This window comes from Protopterus annectens, chromosome 1.part2 (genome assembly GCF_019279795.1).
Source record: "Protopterus annectens isolate FY-2018-M chromosome 1.part2, PAN1.0, whole genome shotgun sequence".
NCBI classification, from domain to species: domain Eukaryota; kingdom Metazoa; phylum Chordata; order Ceratodontiformes; family Protopteridae; genus Protopterus; species Protopterus annectens.
The window spans coordinates 444,359,406-444,385,941 of NC_056727.1; the positions used below are offsets into that span (position 1 = coordinate 444,359,406).

Here is a 26,536-nt window from a genome sequence, read left to right on the forward strand (position 1 = left end):
CTCTTCCTTCATGCTAGTTACCCAAACAGAACTTTATTGTTTTTTGGTTTCAGGTTTATTATTGGTTTACGCCACAGTTTGTATCCTCATAAAATCTGTAGTTTTCTGACAAATCACTGAGGTCTGACGTCACTAAATAATGACATACATTTGAGTTTTAGACTTCATATCCTTCAAAAAAATGCACATTAACACAAATCCTGTTATAGCAACTTTCTAAGTTTTTAAGAGCAATATTTAAAATATGTCCCTATTTTGGGGCCTTTGCTCCCCCCACCCACCCCACCATTATTTTAGGCTTTGTCCAGATTTCTTGTGCTAAAAGGTTGAGAGGTTTGCCAGAAGAGTTTCAAAAGTTCAGGCTTTACTCTGCATCCAGCACTATCTTATCTTTCATAAAGACGGAATTTCTTTGAGTGTTTGTTTTTGTTTTTTTTAAGGTGGCCTGAACCTTATCAGAACCAGTCAATTCAATTGTTAGTTTTCTTTTCAAATTTCAGTAACAAGGGCAATTGGATGCATCATGCTTATCCTTCATTCACCAACTGAGATTCTACTTGGACAGGAGCAAACATTTCAGTGTTCATAATTTGAAAACGAGTACTGTATTTTTGAAATACAAACCAGTGCTGCACAGCCTGTACTCTATGGCAATATTACAGTAATTAAGTTGTGCAACGTAGTTAATAGTTATGAAGTGTAAAATTATAATTTTTAGAGGAGAATGGAATGTTGGCAGTGTTCCGAATTTTACTGTACACAAACTTTTTAGTAGGAAAGTAAGAGCAAGTCTGTAGCTAAGGTTTCCTCTTTAGTTAATACCCTCTTGAATTTACATTGGATTATTTTTTTTGTTTCCATTTTCTTTAGGTATTCTTTTACATGGGAAGCATTTCCATACAGCTTTAGAAGCTGCACTGCTTGACACACAGTCAACAGTTCAGGAGGATTCAGGATTTATTAAAAGTGTGCAGCATGTCTTAGAAGACATCAGTGGAGTCAGAGCTCTAGAAAGTGCTGTTCATCATTCAGATCTTCAGTACCTGGGTCTAGTGGACTGTGTAGCAGAGTACCAGTAAGAAACCTTTATCTATATTTCAGTAGGAGGCGTAAACTATGGAACCTTGCTGGTTTTAATGTAAATGATCAGGGCCTTTTCATGTAGATTTGTTGTGATTCAAGTAATTGCATTTATTGAGTGATGCTGCTTGCTGTTCTGTTACAGATGTGTATTAAATTAAACTTGGGATATGAAACTTGTTCTGACAAATTAAAACTCCACCCAGAGGACTAAACAGTACTGATACCATAGTCATTAAGCCTGATCAATACATAAGAATTTTCTAGTTTGAAACGTCCCACCTACAATACCTATAAATTGCTGCATAGGTAGAGTATGTGTCATTTTTTCCTGCTACAAAATAAATTAGGTTCCACATTTAGGTTCATAGGTAGGCACTAGGCTAGCGGCCCAAGGGCCTATGTAAGCCTAACCAGCAAGGTTCCATAGCGTACGCCACCCAAGAAAGTTATTTTCCTGTGCCACTGTCCAGCAGAGACACAGAAGTGATCCCCGGGGTGTATTTACTTTTTCCCATCCACTCATCAAGATTTTTCTTGAAGAGTGCTAATGAAGAACTTTGCTTGACATAGATGGGTAGCTTGTTCCAGAGTATAGGAAGCCCCTGGGACAGGAATCTATCCCTCCAGCGTGTCCTGTTTATTGTGGTGACAAGGTTTGGGTCCCTAGAGCGTGTAGCTCATAGAGAATTGGGATTTCTTTAGGTGTAGCATGTCCAACAGCTCTGGGTTTGACATAGCTTTATATGTTAGGCAGAGATCACCTCGGAGTAGGTGATATGCTACGGAGTAAAGCTGGAGTTTTTTGAGGTGGTCAGTGTAGAGCATTTGTTTGAGGCCAGTAATCCTCTTTGTGAGGTACTTCTGTGGCCTTTCCAGCTGCTGCAGATGTCTTGTGAGGTACATTCCAAAAGGGGCATTGTACTCTATAATGGGTCTAATGACTGACAAGTAGAGGGGAACAATGACCTCTTTTTTTCCTGGATGAGAACCCTTTTATGATGAAGTGTGCCATGTAGAAGGACTTCCTGACTACTGAGGCGATGTGACTATCAAAGGAGAGACTACTGTCCACCTGGGTCCCAAGGTATCTTATCACGCATTCGGTGTTAAGTAGATTGCTGCCTATGTGGTAGTTCATGGTTACAAAGTTTTTACCAAAGGGGATGACACTGCACATTTTGGCATTGAGCTTGAGGCCATGGCTCTGACACCAGGCATCTGTCTCAGTGAGGCCCTTCTGTAGGATGTCCACATCATTTGGGGACTTCACTATGGCTCCTAGTTTGCAGTCATCTGCGAACTTCGTTAGCCAGAGGCATTCTGTGTTAGCCTGTACTTCAGAGAAGTAGATACCAAACAGGAGAGGTCCCAGGATGGAACCCTGTGGTACTCCACTTGTCACTGCTTTGAGGTCAGATTTGGAGTCTGCAACTTTTACAATGTGGGTTCTGTTGGTGGTCTTTAAACTAATGTTCATCTTGTTTCACCGCTGCAGTCCTAACCAATGGGTTATCTGGCTCCCGGTAGCCCTCGATCGGCCAGAGTACCAAAGGTAAGTAAAAATGACATCGGTTGTCATTGGTTGTAAAGGACGGCAGGGCGTATGATACAAAAGGAGGCAGCCAACGTCACTTCCTCAGTCTTCCTTGCTGCGGAGCCCGAAACAGAAGCATTTCTTGCACGAGTGCCGGTCGGCAGTTTACCTTTTTTGTTTCCAACTACAAAGTTGAAGTCAACTATAGCTAAGTATCCCGTTGGGGATCCTCTTTTCTTGCCTTAACGAATGTCAGAAAAGGTTAATAATTGTCTTACCTGTGGAAAGCAGATTCCCCATAGAGATTTTCATTCTTATTGTATTATTTGTTTAGGCCTTGACCATGACGTTCCTAATTGTGATCTGTGTGCTTCCTTTAATCCACGTACTGTTCGTCTTCGGGCTAAACTTTTAGCTAAACATTTTGGAGTTTGGCCTAAGTTTGTCGGTATGGCATCCGCCGGTCTTCAGGCTTCGGATATCCGCAAGAAACATAAGGATAAGGACCGCGACAGGCTTCTGAATGTCAAGTCCTCAGATTATGTTAAGTTAGTAGTCAGTCATGCGGTAACCAGTGAGGTGCCTTTGCAGCCCCTGCAGTCTGCAGATTTTCAACGGCAGACCTTGGTTGAGACCATTTCAGAGGCCCCCAGGCTTCCGGCTTCCATTTTGCCTTCTGACCTTCCGCCTGTTGCCTCTTCAGCTGGATCCGGAGCCGCTAAGCTGACTCCAGTGTCTGAGGCCTCCCTTCTTTGTTCAGACAGCAAGCTCATACCGATGACGTCAGCTGCAACTTCTGCGGTTACCAGGCCTCCCGAGTCCTTCAGACTTGCAGGTGAATCTTCCAGTCATAAGCCTGTGAAGAAACAGGCTCCAGTTTCCTCTCGTTCCCCTCATTCTCAAATGGTTAAAATGGCTGATGACCTTTTGACTCTTCTGTTAGGGGTTCACAGCCTCCTCCTTCCAAAAGAAGTAGGGATGTCTCTCCCGAGGCTTTGTCTTTTTTCAGGTTCTGATACTTCCAGCATTTCTGTTGATGAAGAGGAATTTTCTCAAGCTTTTTCTCCTTTTGAGGATTCAGACGCAGAGGAGTCCATCTCTTCTGCTTCTCCTCCAGAACATTTCTGTTTTGGTGATAACTTTAAATACTCTCAGGGAGCATTTTAAATGGCAAAGTCAGGATTATCCCCTTTCTAAGAAAGGATTTGCCTCAGTATAAGCCGTTGGCTATTCCACCTGTGTTGGAGGTGGTTGATGATGTTTTTCTGGAAAATTCCTTGACTCCAAATTCGGATGTTCTTCGTGTTCCACTGTTGCAGCCATTACATTTGGGTAATCCTGCTGGCAGGTTGCCCTCAGTCGGCCTGAATTCCAAAGTCCTGGGTCCTGCGTCGGCTGCTATCACCCCTTCCCTGACGTCAGGTTGTCAGGGGTATAAAAGATGCGGCCGACGCCATTTTCTTTAGTCTTTCTTGCCGCACGGTGCCTGAAGCAGAAGCAGTTAGCAAGTGCTGGTCGGCCAACTCCTGAGAGTTTCGTGTTCGAGTTTCAGATCGGAAGTCTTCAATAAAGCTATGTACCCCATTGGGGAAACTTTTTTTCTTGCTCCAGACCGATATCAGAAAAAGTAAATAATTATATTTCTTGTGGAAAGCAAATACCTCATAAGGATTTTCATTCTTAATGTATTCCTTGCCTAGGCCCTGATCAGGTTTCTGGTTGTCGCTTTTGTGCTAGATTTAACCAGCACTATTAAGCATCGGTATGATTTTGCTTTAAACTATTTTGGACGCCGGTTTAATTATCCAGAAATGTCGTCGAATAGGCATCCGACTACCGGAGTTCACAAAAAACGCAAAGAAAAGGAGAGAGATGGATTACCGAGGCCCAAAACCGATGACGAAGCTTCTCCTAAGCCAGTCGCCGGTTTGTCGGTTCTCAGTGAGGCGCTTTCGCAGCCCCTGATGCCCGCTACTTTTGAGTCGCAGGCCGCTACCGACTCCCATGTGGAGTCGGCCATGTCGCTGGAAACTCAAGGTATTGGAGCCTCGGATCCTATTCCTTCAGATGGGTCTGGAGCCGCTGAGCAGGCACCGCCTTCTGAGGGTGTATTCAGTCCTAAACATCTTTACATTAAACCGACTTCAGCTTCAAAGGCAAAGACTAAAGCACCTTCTAAAGCAAAGAAACAAACTCAAGAGACACGTGGTCAGGCCTCTATGCCCAAAAAACAGATGCTCAAAATGGCCGAAGACTTGATTACCTTGATCAGGGGCTCCCACCCCCCTCCTGATAAGAGGCCTAGGCAAGAGACTGAGTATGAATCTTCAAATCAGGTTTCCATTTCTTCTGATTCCTCTTCTGATCAGGAATATTCTCTTCACCCTATGAGGATTCTGATGCTGAAGAATCTATACCTTCAGCTGCTCCTCCAGAGGACTATTCTTTTGATGAAACCTTGCATACCATGAGGGAGCATTTCCACTGGGAGAGCCAAGATTTTTCAGAATCTAAAAAGAGGCTCAGGGATTTCCTTTTACTACCTCAACACAGGCCACCAGCCATTCCACCTGTGTTAGACATTGTAGATGATGTGTTTTCGGAGTCTAGTCTTACCCCTGAGTCCTTTGCCTCCAGCTCCTGTTAAGCCTGACAGATATTACAGGGTTCCTGACTCTCATAAATCCCTTTTTAAAAACCCTGCTGCAGACCCAGAAACTATTTCACAGGGTCCCAAAGGAGTTAAGGCTTCCTCTGCAAAAAACCCTACCCTTTCTGACAGACATTCTAGGGCACTGGATAGGTGGGGAAAAAGGTATACACATCTGCTACCTTGGCTATAAGGGCCTTAAACTGTCAGTTTCATATGCTCAAATATCAGCAACATGTCATGGCATTGCTTAAACAGAAAATGTTGTTAAACTCTGAATGTGCAGAAAACAAGGAAATGCAGGATTTATTGCATGCAGCTGAACAAGTTGGAAAGCATACTTTGCAATGTGGTTTTGATGCTTTGGAGGCCTCCTGCATGGCCGCAGTTACGGGTTCTGTAATTAGGAGGCATGCTTGGTTAAAGGAACAAAATCTGCCTCATCATGTCAAAGTTAAATTATTAGATGCACCTTTACAGCATGATACTTTATTTGGTGTTAAGGCAGAAGAGGTGTTAATGAAAATGGAGGACAAAGCTAAATCTATGCAAACTGTCAAAGATTTTTTACAAGTACAGCCACCTAGGTTTAGTAGACACTGGCCAACAAAGAACTGGTCCTTTCCTGCGTCAGACAGACCTCAATGGGGCAGACCCAGACGCCCTAGAGGCAGACCCCAGACGCAAGGTTCATACAGGTCAAAGCAATGGGGTGCCTCTACCTCCAAAGTTGGAGAAGACGAATCTCAACCATACAGGAAACAGTCCCAATGACTTCCCCCTGCCTGCACTTATCTCTTGGCAGCACCCTTAGGGGGAAAATTAGCACTTTTTTTCTCGAAATTGGCACATCATAACCCAGGACAAGTGGGTTCTAAATATAGTGTCACAAGGCTACAAGTTCCATTTCCATACCCTGCCAAAGGCAAACGGTTAGCCAGATTTGCCAAAAAATCAATGGGCAGAGGGACAAAAACAAGTCTCATCCCTCATGGACATGGGGGCCATTCAACAAGTACCAGAGCAAGAGCAGAGAAGGATTTTACTCAAGACTGTTCTTGGTACCCAGAAAGGACAAGGCCTGGAGGCCAGTACTGGACCTGTCTATTCTGAACACATTCCTGGATATACCAAAATTCAAGATGTTGACTTTGCAGCAGCTTCTGCCCATGCTGGGCAAGAACGCTTGGTTTGTGACTTTAGACCTAAAAGAGGCATACCTGCATGTGCCAGTCAGACAAATATGCAAAGATACCTCAGATTTAAGGCTGGCTCAATGCATTACCAATTCTCTGCATTGCCCTTTGGCTTATCTACTGCACCCAGGGTCTTTACAAAGTGCCTGGCACCAGTAATTGCATTTTGCAGACAAAGAAGAATACAAATATATCCTTACTTGGATGACTGTCTAATTCAAGCAGAGGAGAAGGACATTCTTCTACAGCATCTGGCGTTTGTGAAAAGACTTCTAACATGTCTAGGGTACACAGTCAATGAAAAGAAATCAAAACTAGTACCCTCTCAAGAGATAATATTCCTGGGTGCAAGCTTAAATACAACTGCCCAGATGGCTTATCTCACGCCAGACAAACAAAGGCAACTGACTACCTATTTCGAAATGTTGGCAACAAAGGCCCAGTTATCTGCAAGAAAAATTCTGCAGGCTTTGGGCTTTATGGCATCCTGCATCCCACTAATTCCATATGCAAGACTGCATATGAGGAAATTACAATGGTACCTAAAAAGTGTTTGGACTCAACATTGCCACAGCCTGGAAACTATGATTACTCTCATTCCCCTGCCTGCAACAGGAGCTTCGATGGTGGGCAAAGGCTGGTCACCAAAACAAGGGACAGCCATTCGCATTACCCCCAGCCAGGCAAACACTAACAACAGATGCATCAGATTATGCCTGGGGGGCCCACATGGCAGGAAGATGCATTCAGTGCACATGGGCCTCAAACCAAATGCATCTACATATCAATCAAAAAGAGATGCTAGCTGTTCAAAATGCCCTGACAGCCTTCAAGGACCTACTTCATCCAGGACAGCTACTGATAAAGACAGACAACACCATGGTCATGTGGTATATAAACAAGCAGGGGGGCACACATTCTTACCCCCTTTGCAGACTAGCCATGACTTTGTGGGACACAGCATTGACTTACCAAGTACATCTGCAGGCACAGTTCCTGACAGGAAGGAAAAATACTCTAGCAGACGAACTAAGCAGAAACCTCATGGATCCCCACGAGTGACAGCTGAATCCACAAGTCTTCAGCATGATAACAAGGAAATGGGGATGCCCGGACATAGACCTATTTGCCTCCCCTCACAACTACCAACTAAAAAGATTCTGCACAAGGATTTATCACAGACAAGCATGGAAAGTGGACGCCCTATCTTTCAGCTGGAAAAAACTATCAGTATATGCCTTTCCCTCACTGCCTCTCCTCCCCAAGGTACTTCTAAAGGTCAGACAGGAGAAGCCAAAGATGATACTAATTGCCCCAGACTGGCCCCGCCAGTACTGGTATCCAATACTAAGGAACTTGTCTCAATGGCCAGCTTGGACCTTACCTCAAATACCTCATCTACTGCTCCAGCAAAACAATCAGATCCTGCACAGCCAAATCAGGACTTTAAACCTGGCAGCATGGTGGATAATGTAGTCATACAAAACACACATCTCAGTAAAGCTGTGATGGATGTCATTTTGGAAGCCAGAAGGCCTAGTACTAGAAAATCTTACGCTGGAAAATGGAAGAGATTCTGTGCTTGGAACCAGGCACAAGGAACTGATACAGCTGTGCCAAATATTCCTCAGATTTTGCAATACTTAACTGAGATGCTGGACAAAGGACTATCTTTTTCATCTATTAAAATTCATGTCTCTGCCATTTCGGCTCATTATAATACAGAGCCACCAATCTTTTCTCATCCCTTATTAAAGCAGTACCTCAGAGGAGCCAAAAATGTAAGGCCTCCAAGGAGATCACCAATTCTTGCATGGGACCTCAACTATGTCTTGGAAAAACTCACCCTGCCTCCCCTTGAGCCAGCTGCTACTGCTGATATAAAGTTTTTATCTTGGAAAACAGCTCTGCTCCTAGCAATAACTTCTACAAGACGAGTTTCAGAGCTACAGGCACTCATGGCTGTAGAACCTTTTATCATTTTTTATCCAGACAGAGTCTCTCTGAGGACAAACCCAACATTTATGCCTAAGGTGGTGTCCAGTGTGGCTCTTAACCAAACTATTCATCTGCCAACTTTTTATCCAAATCCGCAGAACAAGGGGGAGAGAATTCTGCATTCTTTGGACATACACAGACAGCTTAGATTCTACTTTGACAGAACCAAAGTTTTCAGAAAGACAGAGCAATTACTAGTGGCATATGCTGCAGGATCGCAAGGAAAGGCTATCTCAAAGCAGACTATTTCAAACTGGATAGGCCACTGCATTTGTTTCTGCTACTTACACCATGGCAACCCAGTGCCCAAGGGCATTAGGCCACATTCAACCAGAGCTGCAGCCACTTCAGCAGCCTTTCTCAGAGGAGTACCAACCAAGGACATTTTAGAGGCTGCCACTTGCAGTTCAGTGCACACCTTTACGAAGCACTATCATTTGCCACTCTACTCTAAATCCAGGGCAGGCTTTGCCACTGCAGTTCTGCAGGGCCTCATAGCCGCTCCTAACGCTGTTTAGCTCCAGCCTCTCAACCATAGCTTTGGGACTCTACCCAAATGTAATGACTGCAACAGTGAAACACGAAGAACATAGTACAGTTGTGTACACTTACCATAAATGTAGATGTTCGAGTGTATTCACTGTTGCAGTCCAGGTTACCCACTCACCATCCCCCTTTCTTCTCATGGAACCTATCTTTCCTTCTTTGATTTATACAACCTATGTGGTGTATTTGCTTGTAGAGGAAGGTAAAGTTTATATTGGTGCATGTATTTATATATATATATATATATATATATATATATATATATATATATATATATATATATATATATATATATATATATATAAATTTTGGCTACCCTTTTAGGGGGCACCTGACATCTGGGGCAAGAAAAACTAAAGAAAATGGCATCGGCCGCATCTTTTATACCCCTGATGACCTGATGTCAGGGAAGGGGTGACAGCAGCCAACGCAGGACCCAGGACTTTGGAATTCAGGCCGACTGAGGGCAACCTGCCAGCAGGATTACCCAAATGTAATGACTGCAACAGTGAATACACTCGAACATCTACATTTATGGTAAGTGCACACAACTGTATTTCCTCCTGCTCCCAGGAAACCTGACAGGTACTATAGAGTTCCTGATTCTCATTTGTTCCTTTTCAGGAATCCATTGGCTGATCCAGAGGTTATTTCTCAAGGCCCTAAAGGAGTTAAGGCTTCTGTTACTAAAAATCCTGTTCCTTCTGACAGGGAATCTAGGAACCTAGATAGGTGGGGTAAAAAAGTGTATACCTCTGCCACTCTTGCTATTAGATCTACTAATTGTCTTTTTCATATGCTGAAATACCAGCAGCACACCTTGGAAGCTATTAAGTCTAGGATACCAAGTGTGCTTCTATCGGCGGAGAGTAAGGATATGCAGAATTTACTGAATTCTGCCAGTCTTGTCAATAAACATTCATTACATTGTGGTTTTGACATTCTAGAAGCCTTCTGTAGGGCTACAGCTACTGGCTGTGCTATTAGAAGGCACGCTTGGCTCAGGGAGCAGCCCCTACCAGAGCCTGTCAAGGCTAAGCTTTTAGATGTACCTTTGCATAAGGACAGTTTTTTTGGCCGCAAAGTAGAGGAAGTGCTCAAGAAGATGGAAGACAAGGCCAAGTCTATGCAGACAGTAAAAGACTTTCTGCAAGTTCAGCTTCCTCGCTTTAGCAGGAATTACCCTTCTAAGAGTTGGACATTCCCTGATACCAGCAGACAGAACCGTTCTAGGACTAGAGGTTATAAATCTTCTAGGGGACAAGTGGCTAACCCTCAAAGGTCTAAACGTTGGCAGGCTTCCTCTTCCAAGGCGGGAAGTTCTAAGCCTGCATCTCAATCCAAACATAATGACTCTGTCCAAATTCTGCCTGTTCTTGCCTGCCCAGAGAGTCCTTTAGGGGGAAGGTTGGCCCTTTTTGTGAATGTCTGGGCCACCATCATGGACGACAAATGGGTACTCAGAACTGTATCCCTAGGACACAAGTTTTCTTTCCACACCTTTCCAGTACCCAAAGGTTTCCCGGGTGCTCCTCCAAACCAAAGGGCAGAAGTAGAAAAGCTCTTTGGCTCTGTTACATCTGGGAGCAATAGAATCAGTTCCTGCTCAGCAAGTAGGCCAGGGTTTCTATTCCAGACTTTTCCTAGTTCCAAAAAAAGAAGGCACCTGGCATCCTATTGTAGATCTATCCATCCTGAGCTCGCTCTTGATAATTCCAAAGTTCAAAATGCTCACTCTGCATCAGTTGCTGCCAGTGTTAGAAAATATATTCCTAGCTGGTAACGTTGGATCTCAAAGAAGCTTATCTGCACATCCCTATCAGGGAAAGTTGCAGGCAATACCTTCATTTCAGGGTGGGCAAGCAACATTATCAATTCTCTGTGCTGCCCTTTGGCATATCTACTGCTCCCAGAGTTTTCACAAAGTGCCTGGCTCCAGTCATTGCTTTTTTGCAGGCAGAAGAAAATTCAGATTTACCCATACTTGGACGACTGTCTAATTCAAGCAAATTCTCAGGAACAGCTGTTAAAGGATCTAAAATTTGTAAAGACTCTTCTCTCTTCCCTGGGTTACACTCTCAACGAGGAAAAATCAAAAATGGTGCCATCCAAAGAGATAACATTCGTGGGAGCAAGTCTGAACACAGCCGCCCAGGTGATATATCTCACCCAGGAGAAGCAGACAACTCTCAGTTTACTTCAAGGACTTGGCAAGCCTGTCCCAGATCCCCTGCAAGGAAATACCTGCAAGCTCTGGGATTCATGGCCTCTTGCATTCTCATGATTCCATTTGCAAGACTGCATATGAGGAAATTGCAATGGTACTTCAAGACCATTTGGTGTCAACACACACAGAGCCTGGATGTGATAATTCCTCTGCTTCCATGTCTTCAGACAGAGTTTCTATGGTGGGCAACAGCCTGTCTACAGAACAAAGGCATGCCTTTTTGCCCACCCCTTGCCACTCAAGTTCTTACCACAGACGCATCGGACTATGCTTGGGGAGCTCATCTGGATGGCAGATGCATACAGGGAAGTTGAAATGCCCAGCAGATGCACTTGCACATATATTTAATGCAGTTGATGGCAGTCCAGCAGGCCTTACTAGCTTTCAAGCATCTTCTTTCTCCAGGGACCCTGCTTGTCAGGACAGACAACACCACAGTCAAGTGGTACATCAACAAGGAGGGAGGGACTCTTTTTTACCTCCTGTGCAGACAGAGCATGAGTCTTTGGTCAATAGCAGCATCCCTGGGCCTGCATCTCCTAGCTCATTTTCTTCCAGGAAGGCTCGATGTTTTGGCAGACCAGTTGAGCAGACAGACCCTGGATCCTCATGAGTGGCAGCTGAACAGAGCAGTTTTTTACGGCATCATTCAACGTTGGGGCACTCCTCAAGTGGATCTTTTCTCCTCTCCAGACAACCGTCTTCTACCTCTTTTTTGCACCAGACAGCATCACAGCAGATCCTGGAAAGTGGATGCTCTGTTCTTCCCTTGGAAGCTGCTGTCAGTTTATGCCTTCCCTCCTCTTCCTCTTCTTCCCAGAGTATTATTGAAGATCAGGGACGAACGGCCAAGGACTATTTTCATAGCTCTGGACTGGCCCAGACAGCATTGGTATCCACTGCTTCGCAGTCTCTCCCAATTTCCTACTTGGCATCTTCCTCTGAAGCCAGTGTTTTGGTTCAGGAAGGGGGAAAACATTCTACATCCTCATCTTCAGTCTCTCCATTTGGCAGCATGGCTCATTGTATTACTCAATCCTTTTCTTCCCTTTCCCAGCAGGTGGTTGACGTGCTGAGGGAGGCCAGGAGACCTAGCACTAGGAAGTCTTATGCTGGCAAATGGGAAAGATTCTCTCATTGGATGCAGGCTAGAGGGGAATCTTCTCAGCCAACACTTCCTCTGATCCTGGAATACCTGGCTGATTTGCTTCAGGGTGGTCTTTCTTTTTCCTCTATCAAGATCCATGCTTCAGCCATTTCTACTCATTGTTTTTTTCAACAATCCATTTTCTTTCATCCCCTGATGAAAATGTTTCTCAGAGGTGCTTGCAACTTAAAACCTCCCAGAAGGGTGCCTACTCCAGCTTGGGATCTTAATTTTGTTCTAGAGAAACTCACTCTTCCTCCTTTTGAACCAGCTGCCATTACAGATTTAAAGTTTCTCTCGTGGAAGACTGTCTTCCTCTTGGCTATAACTTCAGCAAGGAGGGTTTCGGAGCTGCATGCTTTGATAGCTGTGGAGCCTTTTCTTATTTTCCATGCAGATAGGGTCTCTCTGAGAACCAACCCTTCCTTTATGCCTAAGGTGGTTTCTAGCCTGACTCTTAATCAGTCCATACACCTTCCTACCTTCTTTCCTAATCTTTGAAATAGAGGTGAAAGAATCCTACATTCTCTTGATGTGCATAGACAGATCAGGTTTTACCTGGACAGGACTAAAGACCTTCGGAAATCAGAAAAGTTATTGGCCAGATGTTCTTTGTGTTTCACTGTTGCAGTCATCACATTTGGGTTATCTGCTTGCAATAGCCCTCAGTCGGCCTGATTAACAAAGTCTTGGGTCCTGCGTCGGTTGCTGTCTCTTCTTCCGTGATGTCAGGTAGTCAGGTGTATAAAACATGCAGCCGACGCCATTACATCAGTCTTTTTTGCTGTGCAGTGCCCGAAGCAGAAGCAGTTCGCAAGTGCCGGTCAGCCGACTCCTGAAATTTTCATTTTCGAGTTTTAGAACCGAAGTCTTCAACTAAAAGCTTAGTACCCCATTGGGGAAACTTTTTCTTGCTCTAAACCGATGTCAGTAAAAGTAAATAATTACATTTCTTGTGGAAAGCAAATACCTCAAAGATTTTCATTCGTACTGTATTCCTTGCCTAGGCCCTGACCATGAAGTACCTCGCTGTCAGTTTTGTGCCTTATTTAAACCTCGAACTATCCATCGTTGGTATATTTTCGCTTCTAAATATTTTGGTGCTCGGTTCAATTATCCTGAAATGTCTTCGGTAAGCCATCCGACTACCAACATTACAAAAAAACGCAAAGATAAAGACAGAGACAGGCCGCCTAGGTCCAAAGCTGCAGACGACGCTTCTCCTAAGCCTGTCGCCAGTTCGCCGGTACTCAGTGAGGCGCTTTCACAGCCCCTGATACCCGCTACTTCAGATTCACAGGCCTCTACTGAGACCCTTTCAGAGTCCGGTATGCCGCGAGATGCTTCAACTGTGGAACCTGCGGATGCCTCTACTTTGGATGGGTCCGGAGCCACTGAGCAGGCACCGGTTTCTGAGTGTGTATTCAGGCCTACTGACTTGCATATTAAACTGACGGACACCATCTTCTTCGTCAAGGCCTAAAACTCGAACCATGGCTAGAAAACTGATGCCCAGACTGCATGGTCAGGCCTCTGTGCCTAAAAAACAAATAAGAATGGCTGAAGACCTTATTACTTTAATTAGGGGAAGCCAACCTTCCTCCTCTAAGAGACCTAGGACTGAGTTTGCTTACGATACTTCTGACCAATATTCTGAAATTTCTGTTACCTCTGATGACCAGAATTTACCCTTACCTACCTATGAGGATTCTGATGCTGAGGACTCTATTCCCTCTGCTTCCCCCCTAGAGGATTTCTCTTTTGGTGAAATCTTGCATACTCTCGGGGAGCATTTTCGTTGGGAAAGTCAGGATTTCTCCGATTCTAAAAAGAGGCTTAGGGATTTCTTACTCCTGCCCCAGCAAAGGCCTTTAGCCATACCTCCTGTACTAGACATTGTTGATGATGCTTTTTCTGAATCTAGCTTGGCCCCTGACTCTCTACCTCCTGCTCCCAGAAAACCTGATAGATATTACAGGGTTCCTGACTCTCACAAGTTCCTTTTCAAAAATCCTACTGCGGATGCTGAGACCATTTCACAGGGACCCAAGGGCATTAAAGCTACTACTGCCAAAAATCCTACCCCCTCTGATAGAGACTCCAGGGCGCTGGATAGATGGGGTAAGAAGGTATACACTTCTGCAACTTTGGCCATTAGGGCCTTAAACTGCCAGTTTCATATGTTAAAGTATCAGCAGCATATTATTGGATTGCTTAAACAGAAAATGATGTTGATTCCTGATTGTGCTGAAAATAAGGATTTACAGGATTTAATGCATTCTGCTGAACAAGTTGGAAAACATACTTTGCAATGTAGTTTTGATTCACTAGAGGCATCTTGCAGGGCTGCTGTAACAGGGTCTGTAGTTAGAAGGCATGCTTGGCTTAAGGAGCAATCCTTGCCAGATCATGTTAAAGCTAAATTACTGAATGCTGCCTTAAATCAGGACTGCCTGTTTGGCAACAAGGCAGAAGAAGTTCTTAAAAAGATGGAGGAAAAAGCTAAATCTATGCAGACTGTTAACGTTTTTTACAAGTATCTATGCAGACTGTTAACGATTTTTTACAAGTACAACCTTCAAGATTTAGTAGGCATTGGCCTTCTAGGAATTGGTCCTATTCTGCCTCTTCCAGACCTTCTCAGTCCAAACCCAGATCCAGCAGAGCACCCAGGCTTCAGTCCCAGGGTACACACAGGACTAAGCAGTGGGGGGCCTCCACTTCCAAATCTGGGAGTAATAAACCCCCCCCCCCATGGTAAACTGTCTCAATGACTCCTTTTTAAAACTTCAAAGCACTTCTCAACTGACTGACCCTTTGGGGGGAAGACTGCTCTTCATGCAAAGAACTGGGGACTCATTACCCAGGACAAATGGGTTTTAAATATAGTGTCCCAAGGATTCAGATTTCACTTCCACACGTTACCAACACCAAGCAGTTGGCCAGATCTACCCCCAAATCAGTGGGCAGAGGCCCAAAAGCAAGTACTCTCTCTCTTAAGCATAGGGGCTATTCATTTGGTACCAAAAGAGAAAAAGGGCCAAGGTTTCTACTCAAGACTTTTCCTGGTACCCAGAAAAGACAATTCATGGCGTCCTATCCTGGACCTGTCTACTCTAAACACCTTTTTGGTGATTCCAAAATTAAAGATGCTGACTCTGCACAAGTTGCTTCCTATGCTAGGCAGAGATGCCTGGTTGGCAACACTAGATTTAAAGGAAGCATACCTGCACATCTCAATCAGGGAATCTTGCAGAAGATACCTATGCTTCAAAGCAGGCTACACTCACTATCAGTTCTCTGCACTACCCTTTGGCTTATCTACTGCGCTCAGGGTATTCACAAAGTGTCTAACTCCAGTCGTTGTATTTTGCAGGCAAAGAAATATTCAATTATACCTATACCTGGATGATTGTCTAATTCAGGCAGAAAGCCAGGACATACTTTTGAATCATCTGGCTTTTGTACAGAGGGTGCTAATTTGTCTGGTGTACACCATAAACGAAAAGAAATCACACCTGGTACCCTGTCAACAAATTATATTCCTGGGAGCAAGCTTGAATACAACTTCCCAGATGGATTTCCTCACGCCAGAGAAACAAATTCATTTGACAACCTACTTCAAACAAGTGGCCACAAAAACCCTGCTATCTGCAAGGCAAATACTACACGCCTTGGGGTTCATGGCCTCCTGCATTCTTCTAATTCCATATGCAAGACTGCATATGAGGAAACTACAATGGTATCTAAAAAGCCTATGGTGTCAACATTCTCAGGATCTAGAAGCAATGATTCCTATCATACCTTGCCTACGCCTAGAGTTCCTTTGGTGGGCAGAGGCCTGCCACCAAAACAAGGGACTACCATTCACACTACCCCCTGCTGCCCAAACTCTAACAACAGACGCATCAGATTATGCATAGGGAGCTCACCTGGCAGGGAAGTGCATTCAGGGCAAATGGAACCCAAGTCAAATGCACCTGCATATCAGTCAAAAAGAAATGTTAGCTGTACAGAATGCTCTGACAGCCTTCAAGGACCACATTCTTCCAGGACAATTAATGTTAAAGACGGACAACACCACTGTTATGTGGTACATAAGCAGGGGGGTACACATTCTTACCCCCTCTGCAGACTAGCCATAGCATTGTGGAACACAGCCTTGAGCTACCAAGTGCATCTACAAGCTCAATTCCTGCCAGGAAAACTAAATACACTGGCAGAAGGACTAAGCAGAAACCTCATGGACCCACACGAGTAGAAACTGGAAACAAGGATTTTCAGCATGTTGACAAGCAAACGGGGGAGCCCAGATATAGACCTGTTTGCCTCCCCCCAGAACTATCAGTTGGACAAATTTTGCGCAAGGACTCCCCACAAACAAGCATGGAAAGTGGATGCTCTGTCCTTCAGCTGGAAAAACCTATCAATTTATGCCTTTCCTCCTCTGCTCTCCAAAGTATTACTAAAGATCAAACAAGACAAACCAAGAACGATTTTGATTGCACCAGACTGGCCATGCCAGCACTGGTACCCCCTCTTGCTTAGTATGTCACTGTTGGCCCCATGGCACCTGCCTCAGACTCCTACCCTGTTGTCTCAGCAGGAGAACCAGACTCCGCACCCTCAGCTTCAAACACTGAACATAGCAGCCTGCCTAATTACTTAATCTCTCCTTTACCATCCCTCAGTAAACCAGTGATGGATATCATTTTAGAGGCAAGGAGGCCTAGTACTAGAAAATCTTATGCTAAAAAATGGAAAAGATTCTGTGCCTGGAGCCAATCTCAAGGGGTGAGCACAGCAGCACCCAATTTACCTCCGATTTTACAATACTTAACTGAGATGCTTCACAAGGGCCTGTCTTTTTCCTCCATCAAAATTCACGCCTCAGCCATTTCAGCTCATTATAACACAGAACCTCCCCTCTTCTCTCATCCACTGCTCAAACAGTTCCTCAGAGGGGCCAAAAATTTAAGACCACCCAGGAGAGCTCCAACTCCAGCCTGGGACCTTAACTTTGTATTGGAGAAACTCACCCTTCCTCCTTTCGAGCCAGCTGCTGCTGCAGATTTAAAACTCCTTTCTTGGAAAACAGCTTTCCTTTTAGCAATCACTTCAGCTAAAAGGGTGTCTGAATTACAGGCCCTTATGGCAGTGGAGCCTTTCATCATCTTTCATGCGGACAGGATGTCCCTCAGAACCAATCCCTCCTTCATGCCCAAGGTGGTATCCAGTGTGGCATTTAATCAGTCCATCCATTTGCCAACCTTCTTTCCTAATCCACAGAACAAAGGGGAACAGATACTGCACTCCTTAGATGTGCACAGACAACTTAGATTCTATTTGGACAGGATTAAAACCTCAAAGGAAATCTGAACAACTGCTGGTGGCGTTTGCTGCAGGGACAGAGGGGAAGGCTAATTCAAAGCAAACCATTTCTAAATGGATAGGCCATTGCATTCATTTCTGCTATAAGCACCATGGAAAACCTATCCCACAGGGGATCAGACCCCATTCAACCAGGGCTGCATCTACCTCTACAGCCTTTCTCAGATGTGTCCCTACAAGGGACATCCTAGAAGCTGCTACCTGGAGTTCTGTACATACTTTCACCAAGCATTACAATTTGCCAATTTTCTCTAAATCCAGAGCTGACTTTGCCATTGTAGTCTTTCAGGGTCTTATAGCTGGTCCTAATGCTATCTAAATTCCTCCTCCCATCCTTAGCTTTGGGAATCTACCCAAATGTGATGACTGCAAAAGTGAAACATGAAGAACATAGTACAGTTGTGTACACTTACCATAAATGTAGATGTTCGAGTGTATTCACTGTTGCAGTCCTGGTTACCCTCACTCTAGCCCCGACTTATTTTGGCTATACCTCTACTGTCCTTTACTATGCTTAAAAGCTTTTTGGTGTATTTGCTTTTTTGTTGGAGGTATAACCTTGTATTTTTATATATTTAATTGTTTCCCATTAGGGGGGCACCTGACATCTGGGGCAAGAAAAACTGATGTAATGCCGTCGGATGCATGTTGTATACCCCTGATGACCTGACGTCACGGAAGAAGAGACAGCAACTGACGCAGGACCCAAGACTTTGTTAATCAGGCCAACTGAGGGCTACTACAAGCAGATAACCCAAATGTGATGACTGCAACAGTGACATACTCTCGAACATCTGCATTTATAGTAAGTGTACACAACTGTACTTTTTACACCTGGAGCCCAGAGAAAGGCAATTTCTAAGCAAACCATTTCTAAATGGATTGCTCATTGTATTACTTTTTGTTATTCCTTTCATGGCAAGGTCCCTCCTGAAGGTGTTAGGACCCACTCAACTAGAGCAGCTTCCACTTCTGCAGCCTTTTTAAGGGGTGTCCCTACTAAAGGCATTTTGGAGGCTGCCACATGGTCTTCTGTTCACACTTTCACAAAGCATTATAATTTGCCTTTGTTTTCAAGAGCCAGGGCAGGGTTTGCCACTGCTGTTCTGCAGGGCATTATCTCCAATCCTTGATTCTGTTGGGTCCTCCTCCCTTTTCTCTGGGCTTTGGTGATCAACCCATTGGTTAGGACTGCAGCAGTGAAACACTATGAACATAGTACAGTTGTGTACACTTACCATAAATGTAGATGTTCGAGTGTATTCACTGTTGCAGTCCTGGTTTCCCTCCCTCCTTCCGCCTTTTCTCTTTTCCTAAGGTACAGGCTAAATTTGGTATTGTTTGCCAAAATGGCTTTTGGTTTAAGCCTTGTTTTCTGGGGGCTTCTGACTGTTATGGCAAGAAAGACTGAGGAAGTGACGTCGGCTGCCTCCTTGTGTATCGGACGCCCTGACGGCCTTTACAACCGACGACAGCCGATATCATTTTTACTTACCTTTGGTATTCTGGCCGATCGAGGGCTACCGAGAGCCGGATAACCCATTGGTTAGGACTGCAACAGTGAATACACTCGAACATCTACATTTATGGTAAGTGTACACAACTGTACTTTTCTAGAGATCATGATGTTCTTCTATTCAGATGTTGCGGTATTCATAACATGGGTGAGTCTGCTGTTGGCTGACTCTGACATCTGCCCAGTATACAAAAGTCTAACACTACTCTAGAGTATGTGTGATGTCGTACATAGATCGGGTCCTATGTCGGTCATAAAATGACATCTGGTATAAAGGGAATGTCAGCACATACCAATCCTCAGAACTTTTCTGCCTCCAGTCAGATAGTCTTCTCCAGATGTCCTTCATGGATGCATCTGCAGTCATAACAAGTGGGTTGTCCTGTCGTCAGGCAGCCCTGCAGTCGGCCGGATTCCAAAGTCCGGGTCCGGCTTCGGCTGATGTCGCACTCCACCCGACGTCATCTCTGTTGGTCTTCGGGTATAAAAGCATCAGCCGACGCCATTTTCCCCAGTCTTTCTTGCGGCGCTCAAGCAGAAGCTGTTCGCAAGTGCCGGTCGGTCGGATCCAGAGATTACTTCTACCGAATACTACTTCAAGACTTCTAAAGCTAAGTACCCGCTGGGGACTCTTTCTTGCCTCAGCCGATGTCAGAAAAAGTTAACAATTGTTTAACCTGTGGGAAACAAATACCTCATAAAGATTTCCACTCTTACTGTCTGCCTTGTTTAGGCCCAGCCCACGACGTAGCAGCCTGTTCGCCTGTGCCTCTTTCAACCGACGAACGCTTAGGCGCTCGGAGTTTGCAGAACAGTTTTTCGGTTCTGATTTTGCGTACATTATGCCGCCGGATCCTCCGACTACCCCCAAAAACGCAAAGATAAAGACCGACATCGGGTCCGCGGTTTCGCCGAAACCACGGTAAAGCAAACCGCGAGTGTCTCTGTTTCGCCGAAACCGAGAAAACTGCTCAAAGTACAGCTGAACCTATTCTTACAACTGAGGCCCCTGCTACAACTCTTGAATCGACCTCAGAAATTTTACCCACTACGGTGGTTGACTTATCAGACACCATCCCTTGGATGTCTCTACCCCAGCACGTGGTGCTGCTAGGCCTCCAGCTGCCATGTCCATTAAGGCCTTCGCCAGGGCTAAAGCAGCCAAGACTACTAAAACAGTGCCTGTTAAACCCCCACATCCAGGCCCTCTTCTAGTTCTCAAATGCTTTCTTTGGCAGAAGATTTAATTTCTTTAATTAGAGGATCTCAATCTCACCCAGACAGGGCCTCTCAGCCCCTGAGAAGAGACCTAGGCAGAGCCCCTGAGCCAGTGTCTTCTGATGATTCTGCTGATGAATCAGACATAACTGACCAGCCTGAGGCTCCCTTCTCCAATTTTGAAGATTCTGATGCTGAAGAATCCATTCCAGCTGCTTCCCCACCAGAAGAATTCTCCTTTGGGGAAACCTTGCATGCCATGAGAACAGTTCCAATGGCAGCAACAGGATTTTTCAGACTCCAGAAATAGACTTAGGACCTTTCTGCACCTCCCACAGCACAGGCCCTTAGCTATACCTCCTGTTCTCTCTGTGGTGGATGATGCTTTCAATGATGTTTGCTCCGCTCCAGATTCTTTACCCCAGCCCCTGCCAAACCAGACAGATATTACAGGGTGCCAGATACTCATCACCACCTTTACAAGGCCCCACTTGCAGACCCAGAGACTATATCCCAGGGTCCCAAGGCAGTAGCGACCACAGCTAAAACCCTATTCCTTCTGAAAGGGAAGCAAGGTCACTAGACAGATGGGGTAAAAGGTCTACACTTCAGCTACTCTCTCAGCTAGAGCTTTAAACTGTCAGTTTCACATGATACAATACCAAGAGTTTATGCTTGATCAGTTAACTAAAAACTAACCACTGATGAATCTCTTGATAAGAAATATGTATTAGAGATGGTAAATAACATACAACAGGTTAGCAACCATTCCTTAAAATGTGGCTATGATGCACTGGAGGCTTCATTTAGATCAGCCATGACAGGCACAGTGATAAGAAGGCATGCATGGCTAAAAGAACAAGCTTTACCGGATCATGTTAAAGCTAAGTTGCTAGATGCTCCTATGGACAAGACAAGTTTGTTTGGTACACCTGCCCAGCAGGTTATGAAGAAAATGGAAGAAAAGGCAAAATCTGTTCAAACTGTTAAAGATTTCTTGCAGGTTCAACCCCAAGGTTTAGCAGGAACTGGCCTGCCAAAATTGGTCCTTTCCTGACTCCACAAAATTTCAAAGGGCAGGAATAGACATTCCAGAGGCAGAAACCAATCCAGAGGAGGTGCCTACAGAGGACGACAGTGGCAAGGTAACAACAGAGGCACAGACACAGCCACTGCCACTACATCAGCACAGCCACAGTGACTTAATCCTAAATCCGCCTACCAGGGAACAAATAGCAGCTCCTCTAGGCGGAAAGTTAACCTTATTTTCAAAGAACTGGCACTACATAACAAAAGACAAGTGGATTTTACAAACCATAGATCAAGGTTACCGGTTTCACTTCCACACTTTACCAGTCAAAAGAGGAATGCCAAATCTACCTCCAAATCAAAAACAGAGGCTCACGCCAGATAATGGAGTTAGCAAACATAAGAGCTGTGGAAAGAGTGCCAACAGCAGAACAAGGAAAGGGGTTCTACTCCAGACTATTCCTAGTTCCAAGAAAGGCAAAAAGTTGGAGACCGATTCTCGACCTGTCCACCTTAAATACATACATCATTGTCCCAAAATTCAAAATGCTGACCCTACAGCAACTTCTTCCCATGCTGGGCAAGGAGTCTTGGCTGGTAACTCTAGATCTCAAGGAGGCATACCTGCACGTCCCCATTCGACCAATCTGCAGAAGATACCTCAGATTTCTTGCAGGATCAGAGCACTATCAATTCTCAGCATTGCCCTTTGGCTTATCTACTGCGCCCAGAGTATTCACAAAATGCCTGGCATCAGTAATCGCCCATTGCAGACTACAGGGAATTCAAATTTACCCATACCTGGACGACTGCCTGCTACAAGGGGACAACAAAAGCAAGCTGACAACAGATTTACAAAGGGTCATTTACTTGCTACAAGGACTGGGATATACAGTCAATCTACAAAAGTCAAGGCTGATACCATCCCAAACAAGGACATTCTTGGGCGCGCAATTGGACACAGTACAACAAATGGCATTCCTGACTACAGAAAAAGCAAAAGAACTTCCTCTTTACTTCTTGGCACTAACAAAACTGAACAAGTTAACAGCAAGAAAAGTTCTGCAGGCCTTGGGCTTCATGGCATCATGCATAATCTTGGTCCCATTTGCCAGACTACATATGAGGAAACTACAGTGGTACCTAAAGAATTTATGGTCCCAACACAGACACAGTCTAGAAACAGAAATCCCACTAATTCCATGCTTAAAACAGGAGTTCCTATGGTGGGCTCAGGCATGCCAGTCAAACCCAGGCCTACCCTTTCGCAGATGTCAACCAAGCCAGACCATCACAACAGACGCCTCAGACCTAGGATGGGGCCCACATGCTGGACAAATGCGCAAGGATTGTGGACACAGGATCAGCTTCACCTGCACATCAATCTAAAAGAAATGCTGGCAGTAAAACTGGCAATCCAAAAGTTCAAACCATTTCTCAAAGAGGGCCAGTTGATGATAAGGACAGACAACACCACAGTCATGTGGTACATCAACAAACAGGGAGGCACTCATTCATACCCCCTATGCAGAATGACCTTGGAGCTGTGGACCCTGGCACTCAGCTACAGCATTCAGTTACAGGCAATGTTTGTACCGGGGAAAGACAATACTCTAGCAGACATATTAAGCAGAACCACTTCGGATGCCCACGAATGGAAGCTGCACCCGGACATCTTCAAGACCATCTCGAAGAAATGGGGAATGCCACAGATAGACCTATTCGCATCACCTCTCAATCATCAGCTCAAAAAATTCTGCACAAGGACATTCCACCCACTAGCATGGAAAGTGGACTCACTCTCCTTCAACTGGAAAGGCCTAACAGCATATGCATTCCCACCTCTTCCTTTGATACACAAGGTACTACTAAAAATCAAGGAAGAACGTCCAAGGATAATCCTGATAGCTCCAAACTGGCCAAGACAACACTGGTACCCACTACTGAAGAGCATGTCTCGGAACAATATGTGGCCAATACCCCTGATGCTTTTGATGTTAACCCAGAACAACTACAGCATCATACATCCAAACCTAAAAACGCTGCAACTGACTGCATGGAACATCACATAGCAGCAGCTAATCCAGAACTTTCCCAAAGAGTTAAAGACATTATTCTTGAAGCACGCAGACCTTCAACAAGAAGGAACTATGCTGGAAAATGGAAAAGGTTTGTCATTTGGAGTACGGAAAGAGGAAAAGATGTGTCAAACATAGATATGCCTAACATTCTGGAGTATCTGGCCGAACTTCTTCATTCAGGCCTGTCCTACTCCTCCATCAAGATACATGCATCAGCTATTTCAGCAGAATACAGCTTTGATCCACCTGTTTTTCAAGACCCTTTGCTCAGGCAGTTCCTCAGAGGAATCAAGAATGTAAAACCTCCAAGGAAACCACCATTACCAGCTTGGGATTTAAACTTTGTGCTAGAAAAGTTGACACTATCACCCTTTGAACCAGCAGCAACAGCAGACCTACAACACCTGTCATGGAAAACTGCTTTCCTACTGGCAATTACTTCAGCAAGGAGGGTTTCAGAACTACAGGCCTTAATGGCAGTGCAACCCTTCCTAATCTTCCACCAAGATAGAGTGTCCATGAGGACTAATCCTACATTTATGCCCAAGGTGGTATCCAGAGTGTCTTTAAACCAGGCAATCCACCTACCTACCTTCTTTCCCAACCCACAAAACAGAGGGGAAAGAATACTGCATACCTTGGATGTACATAGACAACTACGCTACTACTTGGACAGAACAAAAAATAGCAGAAAGACTGACCAACTTTTTGTAGCCTATGCAACAGGAAGGGAAGGAAAAGCTATTTCCAAACAGACAATCTCCAAATGGATAGGAAATTGCATACGATGCTGTTACTCCTTCCATGGAAGACCAATTCCACAGAACATAAGACCTCATTCTACAAGGGCAACAGCCACTACCACAGCCTTCTTACGAGGAGTGGCAACCAAAGACATTATTGAGGCGGCTACTTGGACCTCCGTGCATACATTTGCCAAGCATTATAATTTGCCTCTATATTCCAGATCCCGAGCAGGGTTTGCCACTGCTGTACTGCAAGGGATCCTAAACACACCATAATCTACTGTTATCCTCCTCCCCTAGTTGGCTATGGTATTCTACCCACTTGTTATGACTGCAGATGCATCCATGAAGGACATAGTACAGTTTTGTACCTACCATAAATGTAGATGTCCGAACTGGATAGCATCTGCAGTCAGGATTACCCTCCCTCCTTCCCTCTGTGGTACTCCTAGGGTGTTTACCCTCCTAATAGCTAGCTGTTGGGGGGGAGTCTTTTATGGTGTATTTGTTTGTATATATGTACATATATGCTTATTGTTGTGTTTACCCCTATCTATTTGGAAACATTGGCATCTATCCAAAATTTTAGCCTGCAAGAGGGCTACTGGCATCTGGGGCAAGAAACACTGAGGAAAATGGCGTCGGCTGATGCTTTTATACCCGAAGACCAACAGAGATGACGTCGGGTGGAGTGCGACATCAGCCGAAGCCGGACCCGGACTTTGGAATCCGGCCGACTGCAGGGCTGCCTGACGACAGGACAACCCACTTGTTATGACTGCAGATGCTATCCAGTTCGGACATCTACATTTATGGTAGGTACAAAACTGTACTTTGTTGCTCATCAGAGAAATTGCAGATTCCGATCAGATAAGTGCCCCGTTTTTTTTTTTTCTTATTGCTTTTCTTGCTACTGTGATGTCCTTCAAGGATGCATCTGCAGTCATAACAAATGGGTTGTCCTGTCGTCAGGCAGCCCTTCGGTCGGCCGGATTCCAAAGTCTGGGTCTGGCCTCGGCTGGTGTCGCACTTCACCCGACGTCATCTCTCCTGGTCTTCGGGTATAAAGGCATCAGCCGACGCCATTTTCCTCAGTCTTTCTTGCCGCGTGGCGCCCGAAGCAGAAGCTGTTCGCAAGTGCCGGTCGGTCAGATCCAGAGATTACTACTACCGAATACTACTCAAGACTTCTAAAAGCTAAGTACCCGCTGGGAACTCTTTCTTGCCTCAGCCGATGTCAGAAAAAGTAAATAATTGTTTAACTTGTGGGAAACAAATACCTCATAAGGATTTCCACTCATACTGCCTACCTTGTTTAGGCCCAGACCACGACGTAGCAGCCTGTTTAGCCTGTGCTTCCTTCAACCGACGAACGCTTAGGCGTCGGTCGGAGTTTGCTGAACAGTTTTTCGGCTCAGATTTTGCGTACATTATGCCGTCGGATACTCCGACTACTCAAATTGTTAAACGCAAAGAAAAAGACCGACACTCGCGGTCCGCGGTTTCGGCCGAAACCACGGTTAAGCAAAATGTGAGTGTCTCGGTTTCGGCCGAAACCGAGCAAACGGGTCAATCTTCAGCCGAATCCATGACTACTGCCGAGGCTCCTGCTACCCTAGTTGAATCGGCCTCTGAAGTTTTGCCTACTAATGTGGTTCCTATTGAATTATCAGACACCATCCCTTTGGATGTCTCTACCCCAGCACGTAGTGCAGCTAGGCCTCCTGCAGCCATGTCTATTAAGGCCTTTGCCAGGGCTAAAGCAGCCAAAACTGCTAAATCAGTGCCTGTTAAGCCCCCCTCACACAGGCCCAGTTCCAGTTCACAAATGCTTACTTTGGCAGAGGATCTCATCTCTTTAATTAGGGGATCCCAATCTCACCCAGACAGGGCCTCTCAGCCTCCAGAAAAAAGACCTAGAGCAGAGCCCCCAGAGCCAGTGTCCTCTGATGTTTCTTCGGATGACTCAGACAATACAGACCATCCAGAGGCTCCTTTTTCTACTTATGAAGATTCCGATGCTGAAGAATCTATTCCATCTGCCTCTCCACCAGAGGAATTTTCCTTTGGGGAAACCTTACATGCCATGAGAGAACAATTCCAATGGCAGGGACAAGATTTCTCAGATTCAAGAAAAAGGCTTAGGACCTTTCTACACTTACCACAACACAGGC

At 45.0% G+C, this 26,536-nt stretch overlaps 2 protein-coding genes across 8 annotated transcripts in view; both read left to right on the forward strand.

Moving 5' to 3' along the window:
* Positions 1-26,536, forward strand: part of KAT14 (lysine acetyltransferase 14) — a gene marked incomplete in the record, with an annotated part of 1,940,697 nt that overhangs the window by 357,686 nt on the left and 1,556,475 nt on the right.
* The window catches only part of MGME1 (mitochondrial genome maintenance exonuclease 1), a 336,423-nt gene that overhangs the window by 129,176 nt on the left and 180,711 nt on the right, over positions 1-26,536 (forward strand). For all 6 annotated transcript variants that reach the window (XM_044056975.1, XM_044056981.1, XM_044056947.1 and 3 more), the window contains one exon: positions 871-1,075. In XM_044056975.1, the coding sequence (XP_043912910.1) occupies positions 871-1,075 (205 nt within the window). The remainder of the gene's footprint in view (positions 1-870; positions 1,076-26,536) is intronic.